This window comes from Mugil cephalus, chromosome 11, assembly GCF_022458985.1.
Source record: "Mugil cephalus isolate CIBA_MC_2020 chromosome 11, CIBA_Mcephalus_1.1, whole genome shotgun sequence".
Taxonomy (NCBI): domain Eukaryota; kingdom Metazoa; phylum Chordata; class Actinopteri; order Mugiliformes; family Mugilidae; genus Mugil; species Mugil cephalus.
Window position 1 is genome coordinate 14,992,198 of NC_061780.1, and position 10,639 is coordinate 15,002,836.

Sequence of the window (10,639 nt, forward strand, 5' to 3'; positions counted from 1 at the left end):
TACACATTTGAGATATTTGTATGGACTTTATTTTTAAATCACTGCTCTTTTAAAAGAGTTGCTGAAACCTTAGTGTTTAACAGATTGCTACTTATTTCTTCCGTATGAGCTGTAATTTATCTGTTTTATTAGTATCAAGTCTAAATTCGAAAGATGTGTGTGTACTTCTGCTATGCTTTTGTGACTTTTTTTTCCAAGGCGTGTTCCAGGGCTTCACGTGATATTTCTGTGCTGTAATGTGAGTGTGTGACATAATGACAGCCTGAGTGACAGTGGTAACGTGTTCTTAACCTGTGTCTCAAGTCGCCACTCTGCCACTCTTACTGTCTTTAAAGATGGTTCCCAGCTGTGTGTCTGTGCACAAGGACGTTTCATTTTATACAGATTTAATGCCCTTTCAGTCTTGTGAAATTAAGAGCTAAGAGTTTTCAGTGGCACACTACTTGAAGCGCAGATGCAGAGAGATATTTTTGTACTAAAGGAACCCCGAGACTCGAGATTTATAGAGGAAATCAGAGTAGCCTTTTATATTTGTGTCAGTAATGGGGGATACTGAATATTATTGTGACAAAACTACTGTATTTATAGGGCTCCTGCATTAGCAGCGACATCAAGATCAGCGGTAACAAGGACAAAAATTTGTTCCAAAGTGAACGTGCAAAAACTAAATTTTATGCCGCTGCAGGCATTTAAAAATTTACGAGTACCACAAATTAAATCAAATCTTTTTACACACAGATTTACGAGAGTTTTTGCAGGCATCCTCCAATCTTTCCCTGACTGACAGCCCAGAGGTGCACTCCACTGTTCCAAAGTGTTTACTCACCACGGGCATTAAACATAACTGTCAATTAGGAGTGGAAGTCGGGTCTCCTAATGGCCTTGTTTGGACTGTCGTGTGGACAAGCATTAGCGTCTCTCAGTCTGAGTGTGTGTGTGTGTATGTGTGTCCGATTTAGCTATAAGAGTGAGACGCATGTGAGAACTAGTATGTAATTTATGTGTAACTTTGGTGTGTGTGTGTATGTGTTGAAACTCGGCTCGGCCTGCTCCCCTTGATCATCCAGACTAGTGAACATTTCACCTGACACCTTTACGAGAGGACAGGACCCCGGACTCATTTTTTAAAGCCCCCCATCCGCTTTGATGTGTGCTATTAAACACAACTGTACCTGATTTGTACGTCACTCTCTTTGGTCTCTCTGTCTCCCCTGAATGTTAGCACTACTTACGGGTAAGTCTGAACGGCGGCAGTATTTATGGCCGGGTCTTAATGGGTGGGTTTACCATGAAAGGCGTCAGAAAATGTAGAATTAAAGAAAGGTTCAGCCGAAGGGTAATGGCGCTTTTTATGTCGTTTTTCTCACTTTATTTAATGCCAGAGCGCAAATGTACCATGAAAAATAATTGGAAGGGTTGATATCCATTAAAGTTCACACCTTTGAATTTGAACTGGATAATTTGCTAAGGGGACCCATGAAAAACAAAAATCTTTCTCAGTGGACTGTTAAAAAAGATGGCTGTATTACATCTCAGATAAAATAAAATAAAATATAAAAGGCCTAATTATCCTGGCTCGTGTCTGCACACAAGTGGAAGTCTGTGCACATGGACTATCTATTAATTTGAATTTCGGGTATCAGTTCTCCTTTAAATTCTTGCCATCTTTAGCTAACTCACCAATTCCCTTATAGCCTTACTTTGGGTCCAATTACAAATGCTGTTTGTTAGACATAATAACCTCCCTGTTGCTGCAATAAAACTTTAGCATCAGCAGGTGTGCATCGGAGATTAATGTGCGAAGCATTTTGGAGGAGAAAGGCGTGATAGGAGGATAAAGGACACAAAGAGCTTGTGAATTATCTGCATATGCGAGCTGCTTATTTGATCAGCGATAAGGGGAATGAGTCCACTTGCTTTCTAGTCTACGCTCACATGAAGCCTATGAGCCCTGCGATACCATCAATTCACTTCTCAATGACAACTAGTCCTTAAAGTGGAACACACCCTCGTTGCTAAGCTATATGATAGGATTATGTCTGTATTTGCTATGCAGCGAGGAATTAAAGAATATCAAGATAAGTTTAAATTGTTCCCTCGCTCTATACGTTTAGGCTACAGTAGTCGTGGCAGTGGGGAACTGTCTGTTTTGCCATTGGGGATCAATATCTAGGCTGTGTCAAGGGCACCCGGGTTCCTTATGCTAACAGTTTAATGAATGTGAGCCAAGGAGCAAATTCCACCGCACAAAAGTGACTAATTGTGGCATAAATTCACAATCGTTCCATAACAGGCTTCACAGCTTGAGGTTTATCATGTGCGATGGCCGCCTTGTTCCCATTTTCACCTGCAGTTGCTCTCAATCAAACAAAGAGGTGGGGTGGAAGTTTCTTTTCATGTGTTCAAAGGTGACCGGTTGCCGAGCAATTTCTTTTTCTTTTTTTTCCCTTTTTTTTAACGGAAACAATAACTCTTTTTATTGAGAACAAATGTTGACATTTGAAGGGAGCAGCAGCAGGTGAGGGAAAGAGAGAGCGAGTGAGAGGCAGGGCCCCTGTGTGCTTTGGAGACTGCCTCTGGTGTTATTTGACAACAGTGCCGAGTCCCTGGGGGAGCCCACCTGAGAATAAAGCATGCATTTCAATAAATCAGCTCCTAATGAAAGCGTTTGGACTGAGGAAGAAGAAGCTGGCCGGGGGCTATAACGTCCGTGGCGTCCATATAGGTGGCTGCCAGTGAGTTAAAGGTAAATGATAATAGGGGAGTACATTTAATTCAAAGCGGCAATGATCTGAAGGAGAACAATACTGAATTTGAACAAAAATCAGGGATGGCTTGAAATAAAAATCGGCCCTGCTTTTTCATTTGAAACGAAAAGACACTTTCACACCACTCCGGGCAGTGTGACACTATCCACTGCAAAGTACACCATGAATTTATGTCACAAAGACTTATGTCAGCCTGAAAGGTGGGTTAGCCGAGTTTAGGCGGGTATTACCCTCCGTTGCTTCCCTGGTGGCAGCTAAATATTACGTCCCCAGATTGGAGGAGGTGGGGGTGGGGGGGAGGCGGTCCCATGACATTTGGACAACACTCCAAGCTCAAATTCAACTGGAAAATGAAGGATTAGCTTTTAGTCTGGCTGGGAGCGATGATGGAGGCCTCTTCTCTTGGAGGATGGGAATATTATATATTTGATGTGGGGTAATTCACACTCCAGGCCAGAAACAGAGAATAGAGAGTGAGGGAAATATTGGAAAAAATTATTTCAGCAAATCCTCCCCCCATAAAAGAGATAAAAATAAGAGTCGGAATGAAAATGTGCATAATAATAACAATAATTATATTCATTTCTATAAATCTAAGCTTTTTTTTTTTTTAATTGTTTAATTAGCTGTGTCCTATAATAACCAAGCCATGATGAAAAGCAGAGGAAAGCCTGCCCGATTAGGGCCCATCACACAGCCCATTGGAGCTGGCAGATGCTTAGATAGACTTTTATGGATTGCTCAATGCCGTACCGTAATGAAGCAGGCAGGGCTGACCCATCCTGAACCAGGCTAAAAAGCTCCAGGGACGGCCCCGCTGGGAGCCCCATAATGCCCGATGCGTCCCACCGTTGTATTAATCACAGTGGAAAAAACAAATGTGCGGCAGGGCGATGGGAGAGAAGGAGGGGGGAAAAAAGGGGGGAGAAAAATGAAATAAGTGCGTCGTTTATCCCCATCAAGGTCGCGAATATGCGACCGAGGGAGATCCCCTGACCAGAATGAGGCCCTAAAAGCAAATGATTGTCCATTTAGAGAGAATGGATCGCGCAATCTGTGAAAACTCATAATGTTTATGAAAAGTGAGATTCATCAAGCAGTTCCCATCTGCGGCTTGACTGACAACATAAATATATATATATATAAATAGAAAAAAATGCACAATGAGCTGAGAGAATAAAAATGCCTCGCGTTAAATACAAATCTGTTACGCATAAAAAACAAGAATGACTCCCCAAGATTTATGTAATAGTTGGGAAAACAGTTTAATATTTTCTCATTTGAATAATGGATATAGTACCCCGTGCCAGTAAGTCATCACCGGCGCGTTTTATTTTATTTACATTCAAAGATATAAATTAGTAAAAGTACTCCTGATAACAAGATTGTGTAGCTTTTTCTTTTTCCCAAATGCATTTGAAATAAAAACCGTCCATAATATATATATTTATATGTATATATATTTACAAAAAACAAACAGACGATGTCAGTTTCCCATTCTTCTGCAATACAACTTGCATAAATTATAGGCATCGTTTCGCCATCATTTAAAAAAATAAATATCAAATGTAGGCTATACCACTTTGAAGTCCTCAAGTTCACTTCAGTTCGGTCCACTTTATGTTCCAGGACACCTCCTATTTTTTTTCTTTAGATTTCCAGGCCAGATTCTGACTTTTTTTTTTTTAATTTCATCTTTTTTATTTTCCACACGTAAATATATACCGAAATTATATTATTAATAATAACAATAATATACCGTGGCAAATAAGCAAACTAGAGGAACCTGAGAAATAACGTGTAAATCACATATAATGGGAGATCCGTTTCAAATCCGATGAAATTGTTAAACACAATGCATCAAACAAAACTAAATAAAAATAATACAATAACAATGTGACAAACTGTGGAAGATGTCTCGGCTTCTGTTTGTGTGTGTGTGTGTGTGTGTGTGGTGTGTGGTGTGTGGTGGGGCTGATGAAGCGATAGCAGCTTTCATTCCGACTATATGGTGGCACTAGATCCGGTTGGGAATTTAGAAAAAAAAAAAAAAAGGTTAAGGGGTTAAAATGTGAGGCTAAAGGGTGGCGTCCTTGTTCGTTTTATAGTCAAAGCAATTGTGACACCTACCTGCAGACCATGGAAATAAAAAAATATTTAAATAAATATATATATATATATAAAAATCCCATTCCAGTCAGATGATCAATTCCACCGACAACACCAGAAAGCTTGTAACCAAAAACAAAAAACAGCTCCATACTGCAAGTGCTTATTAAAAATCCCCACTGCACTAACTACTGCTTAAAAAAAGGAAAGGAAAAAGGTCTGTAGGCTATCAACCGGCGTGTAGGGAGAGCTTTAAACTTGCGCGAGGAAAGGAACCACCACAACCACCTAACCTAAGTGACATTTGAAGATGTGAAGTTGCACGATGACTGCACAGAGCAAACGGACTAATTTGTTTGCTTTTGGCTGACCCTGTGTAATTATAATTATCCTAAGCTGAGAGATAAGGTCTGGGCCCCACTGTGCGCACACAGACACACACACACACACACACCACGGAGGAAACATTAAAAATGGGATTCCTGCTCAAAGCTATGGCAACATTTCTCCGCTTATTGGATTCACAGGCTGCCACTGTGTCTGCGTGCGTGCGCGCGCGCGCGCGCCCGTGAGCTCGGGCAGGTTGATTTGAGGCCTGCCGTTTAGACGCTCATTTTAATTTGTTTATAAGTGGCTTGTCATATTATATCCTTGCCGGGTTGTAAGGCAAGCTCGCTGCAAATGAAAATCCTTAAGAATCCCGTGAATTTCAGAAAGAGCAAAAATAGGCATATAGTTTTTTTAAAAAAGGACAACAATTGTGAATTGATTATTCCAAAAAAAATAATAATAAAAAAAAAAATAAATCACTGCACTGGTATTAAGCGGCCATTTACGCGTTAAAACGTCCACCTTATTATTCCTGATATTCAGTCCTAAAATCGAACTTCTTTCCAATAATCTGCCAGTAGTCTCAGATAAAGCCACTCATCGTTTGAATAAAGACTTAATATTCTTCAGACAAGAGCCAGATCGCCCCGTGGTGTCACAACACGTGAACGTGACACAAAGGAAATCAGCTGATCTGCATTGGAAACAACTCTTTTTTTATTATTATTATTTTCATTCCACCGCGCAGCGAGCTCTCTCCGGCGTTTGAGCAAATCAATTCCAAGATTCAGCGCTATGTTAAATAAGTTTTCATAAGTTATCGTAGTTTTGTCGTTGCTGCTTGTTGAGAATTCGCGCGTGGAGTTATTACGTACCTTTCTTTGCTTCTAAATTTGCGGGTCTGAAATGTTGTTGTTGCTGCTGCTGCTCGACAACAACAATCTGGTTTGGGTTATTTTTAACGAGGGGAGAGTCTGGCCTGTGTTTGGGGTTTGTGCTGGCCTCCAGAGCCTGGTGAGAGGAGCTGAGACCCTCGTTTGCAGCCGCAGCAGCAGCGGCGGCGGCGGCTGCAGCCAGACTCACTCCGGATGAATTAGTATACCGCAGGATCCCTTGACCCTGTAGGGGGCTGAAGTTGCCATAGTTTGTGTAATTGCTATAAAAGGGAGAAGTGTAATAAATAGGTCTTCCGAGGATGGAGGGGGCCGGGTAGAGGGAGGGGGAACTGGCAGCCGGGGAGGTTGTGGAAGGCGTTGGGGGAGTGAGGAGTCCACCGGTGGAGGAGGGGCAATTTGGTTGCCCGGACTGCCCCAGTTGCTGTTGCTGATGTTGCTGCTTTTGGTCCGAGGTAGCAATCTCCGCCAGCGACCACAATTTGGGCTTGACCGTGGGGTTCTGAGGGGCCCCCGAAGAAAGCCTGCTGTCGAGGCATGAGGACGATTTAGCGGTGTTAATATTGTTACTAGTGACGAGGCTCCGGGCCAAATCCTCGCGTTGATTGTGGAGCTGTTGGAGATGATGGAGATGGTGGTGGTGGTGGTGGTGGTGTTGATGGTGGCCGAGGACGGGCGCCTCCACTCCCGTCAGAGGCGACGACGTGACGGGTTTGGGCGAAAGCTGAGCCCGCTGGTCGCGGATCTGGTCGTCTCTGTCCTCGTCGCATTTGTCCCCGGCCCGGTCAGAGCCCAGCTCCCCCACGCAGCTGACCTTCTCCCCGTCAGACTCTGCTGAGCAGGAGTGGTCCGTCAGGGTGTCTACGTGCAAGCTGATCCCTAAAACAAACAGAGATGGAAGTGTTACAATTAAAAATAGAAAAGGAGAGGAAAGAAACTATAAATATTAACGACAAACCATAAGATGAGAAAGTTTTAAAAAAAAATAAAATAAAATACCACACGTCAAAGTTATTGCAGGTCGAAATAGAAAAAATAAATAAATAAAAAGACTACCATTAAAGGTTCATTTTTACCCATTAATAATTATACTTTCCATTTTACATAATCACACAGAGATGTCATCATGGGAATAACATCATCTCATTTCGCTGAGGCCACTGGTGGTGAGTGTGCTCATGTTCTGTGTCTGCTTTGCCAGTGACCTGCCATTAATCATGTTAAAGAAAATAAAATGTCCCTCCTAACAGGTCATTTAGTGCAGCGTTGAGTCTCAGAACCTCGTTTTCATTAAAAATTTAGATCAATCAACGTGGTTATCTAAACAGGACTCGAAGGCAGCTTTCTTGCACAAAGGAAATAAATATATAGATTCAATCCATATTCTTTCTTTTTTTAAAAAAAAGAAAAAAAGAAATGTGATTCCTAATTTATTTCATGTGTTAGATTTTCTTTTTTTTATTATTCAATTACTGTTGCATTAAATATCTTAATCGGTAACTAAACTGGGCACCCCGCCTCCCCTATTCTACCCTGAATTGTTATCATTATCTCGCCCGGCAGATTATACCTTCATCCTCCGCTGACGCCTCGCTGTTATCCAGGGTTTTATCGGAGCGCTCCACCTCCTTCCTCTCGCCGTCCCCGTCCTCCTCGTCCTCATCCTCGCTCTTATTCCTGGGCGCCCAGGTCATCTTGTTCTCCTTCTTGAGCCTCCTCCTGGCGTTGGCGAACCAGGTGGAGACCTGCGTCAGTGTCATCTTGGTGATGATGGCCAGCATGATCTTCTCCCCTTTCGTCGGGTACGGGTTCTTCCTGTGCTCCTGCAGCCAGGCCTTCAAGGTGGCCGTGGCGTCCCTGGTGGCATTCTTGCGGTAAGCCGGGTCGTTGAGTTGGTAGGGGTAGCCTGGACTCCCGTACGGATGGTAGCTTAGTGCCCCGGCCATGCCTGTCGTGTGTGCGTCATACGGAGAGGACTGGAGAAAAGTTGAAAAAAGTCTTGAGTCTGCCATGTGTTTTCTACTTCTGAGTTAGAATGACATTAAAGGAAAGCGACGTTAATGTGGCTCGTAACTAATTTTCACAACAGCTTTAGAAATATTTCCAGGCATAATAATACAAGTAGAAACGACTAATTGTACTCTGCAGCCTTTAGTAGTTTCGTCAGTTTGTGGAAACGTGTCGGAACAAGTGAAAAATGACTAAGCTGGTATTAATACAGATGCAGTCGTAAATCGTATCCCTATTTCTGGGACGCGCAGAGAATTGTTGCAAATAAATAAACGCCTATATATTGCTAATTATGTTCCCATTTGGCAGTTAAAAAAAAATAAAAAAAACAAACAAAAAACAAACAAATGATGATACTGAAATACAAAATAAATAAATACCCAGGGGACCTAAACACACCGTGCGTAAAAGCAGGCCGCAGAAAGCCACCAACTAATGGATAACTAATGGTTAAGATCATTATCGGATTAACCAATAACAGAGCCGCCGTTAAAATAGCAGTTAAGATAACGAAAGGGAATTTTTAATTTTCCATAATCACCCATTAACGTCCTCATTTTCTTTCACTGGCTGCTTTTTTGTTTTGTTGTGGCAGCTCCAGTGTGTTAACATATCTCCCCTTTGCAGCATTACAAATCCCATTAGCAAATCACTTGATATGCACCTTTCCTAAAACGCTTGAAGTGCCCCTGTGACATTAGCACTGCGAGTCATGCTTTTCATGTTAAAATTCGGTTTATTCAACTGGGAATCCGGTCTTCATCGCCCGGTGATTTTAAAGACGGCAGAAGGGGAAGAAGAGGGAGAAGAAAGACTCATAGCTCGCGTTTTATTAATTTCCTATGATAAGATAATTTGCAGCTTGTGTGATAAATGTTCTAATGGAAATATTGAGTATTCGGTGTAACACAATTAGCTGCGCAGCGAGTGTTAAGCGTTGGTCGAGCCATTATAATTTGCAGCTCATGCTTAAAAATCCCATTTAAGCCAAGGGGGTCAAGGATTTTATGGCAATGATCCTTTCTAGGGGGCCACTGGTTGGGACTGTATATCACTCAATGGAAAAGTTCTGATTACAGTACCAGAACAAAAACACAACAGACTGTTTAATCGCGCAAAACACACCTTAAACATTTTTTTTTCGCGACTTCCAAACTCCAACATGTATTTTTTTAAGCGTTGTCATACAGAAACATATATATGGAATATTTTACCATGTATGATGGGAATCCCGTAGTTGGATCCGCGGAGTATGACAGTGCACTGGAGAAGCCTGCACCGGCCGAGGCGGAGAAAGCCGCCGAGCCAGGGTAAGGACTGAAGGCTGAGCCAGAGGACGATCTCGCCAAGTCTTCATTCCGCGGGGCAGCCAGAGCCGAGGCCCCGTAAGCAGGACACGAATAAAGAGCCAGAGAGCCCGGGGGCTGGTAGAGGTAACCCTGAGGATAGGACATTGGTGAGCGCGCGATAGGTCGCCGATTCCAAAAAGGGAGGAAAAAACGCGCAGGGCGGCGGACAGCGAGGGCCAAAATAATAAACAATCAACTCAATAATCAGCCGTGCAAACAGTCATCAGGCGGCGAGAATAAAAAAAAGCCACCCTCCGCAGCCCCCTTACTGGGAAAAAAACCCCGAAAGATCTGTTAAAGTGCCCACATAGAGGCAATGTGGCATGCGTCTTGATCCCCTAGCGTCCGATGTTTTTAGTACGCAGCACTATGAAGTGAGGAGTTAGGAGGGAAGGAGCCAGTGGAGTTTCAGACACACAGAGCATTGGGGGAAACTGGAGCTGTCACTCCGGCTCATCTGAATATCCCATCCCCGCCCCCTTTCTGTCGGGTAGAAATGGAGCCTCGGAACAAAACCAAGACTGCACACTGCAAAAAAAACAAAAAACAAAAAAAACATCATGGTCTGTCCACGAAGAGGGGTCGTTTGGTGCGGTGTCAGTTTTTAAACCCCACTTCTCCTAATTTAAACCAGACAACAGGATGCCATAGTTGGGTGATTGTTGCTGAGTTTGTTGCTCCACAGGCTTTATTTAATTTATTTGTAATTTGTTTCAGGCAAATGAGATGTTTTGTTTCTTTCTGTTTCATTATTTTAATTATTATTATTATTTAAGGCTCAAAATGTGCGTTTTTTATATCCACTTTTTTATTTGCAGCACACGGCGCACATAGTGTTGAATATATACATATATTTTTTAATATATAAAATTAGTTTCCTTCGTTTTACTTTTAATACAGATCCCTTTCATTTTCCGTTTTCTAAAAGCAGGTGGATTGCTGCACACGGGGTCCGTCTGATCAAAACTAAGACTCCCAACAACTGTAACAAGGGGGAACGAGAGAGATCGAGAGGGGCTATAAAATGGCCAGTGCTCTCCGCTTGCAGCCGGTCATTTCCCCAGTCTACCACACGCCGACACATCCACGGCTGCATGTGGGCACCAGTTAAGACTGCGCGCTCGTATGGCATTGCGCGCACTGGCCTGCGGGAGGCGTACCCTGCTCCTAAAGTTCCACC

The 10,639-nt window shown here is 42.8% G+C and overlaps 1 protein-coding gene across 2 annotated transcripts; it reads right to left on the reverse strand.

Moving 5' to 3' along the window:
- Positions 1–4,008: 4,008 nt before the first annotated feature.
- irx2a (iroquois homeobox 2a) lies at positions 4,009–10,169 on the reverse strand. Of its 2 annotated transcripts, none has more exons than XM_047597706.1 (3): positions 9,325–10,169; positions 7,671–8,076; positions 4,009–6,979 (listed from the first exon to the last, which is right to left on the reverse strand). In XM_047597706.1, exons 1-3 carry the CDS (start codon positions 9,562–9,564, stop codon positions 6,075–6,077), a joined length of 1,551 nt encoding a protein of 516 aa, XP_047453662.1. In that variant the 5' UTR covers positions 9,565–10,169; the 3' UTR covers positions 4,009–6,074. The 2 variants fall into 2 exon arrangements, with proteins under 2 accessions (XP_047453662.1, XP_047453663.1); XM_047597707.1 differs by having other exon boundaries at positions 7,671–8,125; positions 9,325–9,402.
- Positions 10,170–10,639: the final 470 nt, after the last annotated feature.

Coding starts and splice junctions, on each gene's coding strand:
- irx2a (XM_047597706.1), bottom strand. CDS start 9,564: ATGTCCTATCCTCAGGGTTACCTCTACCAGCCCCCGGGCTCTCTGGCT. Junction 8,077..9,324: donor CGGGATTCCCATCATACATG/GTAAAATATTCC, acceptor ACTTTTCTCCAG/TCCTCTCCGTATGACGCACA. Junction 6,980..7,670: donor GGCGTCAGCGGAGGATGAAG/GTATAATCTGCC, acceptor TGTTTGTTTTAG/GGATCAGCTTGCACGTAGAC.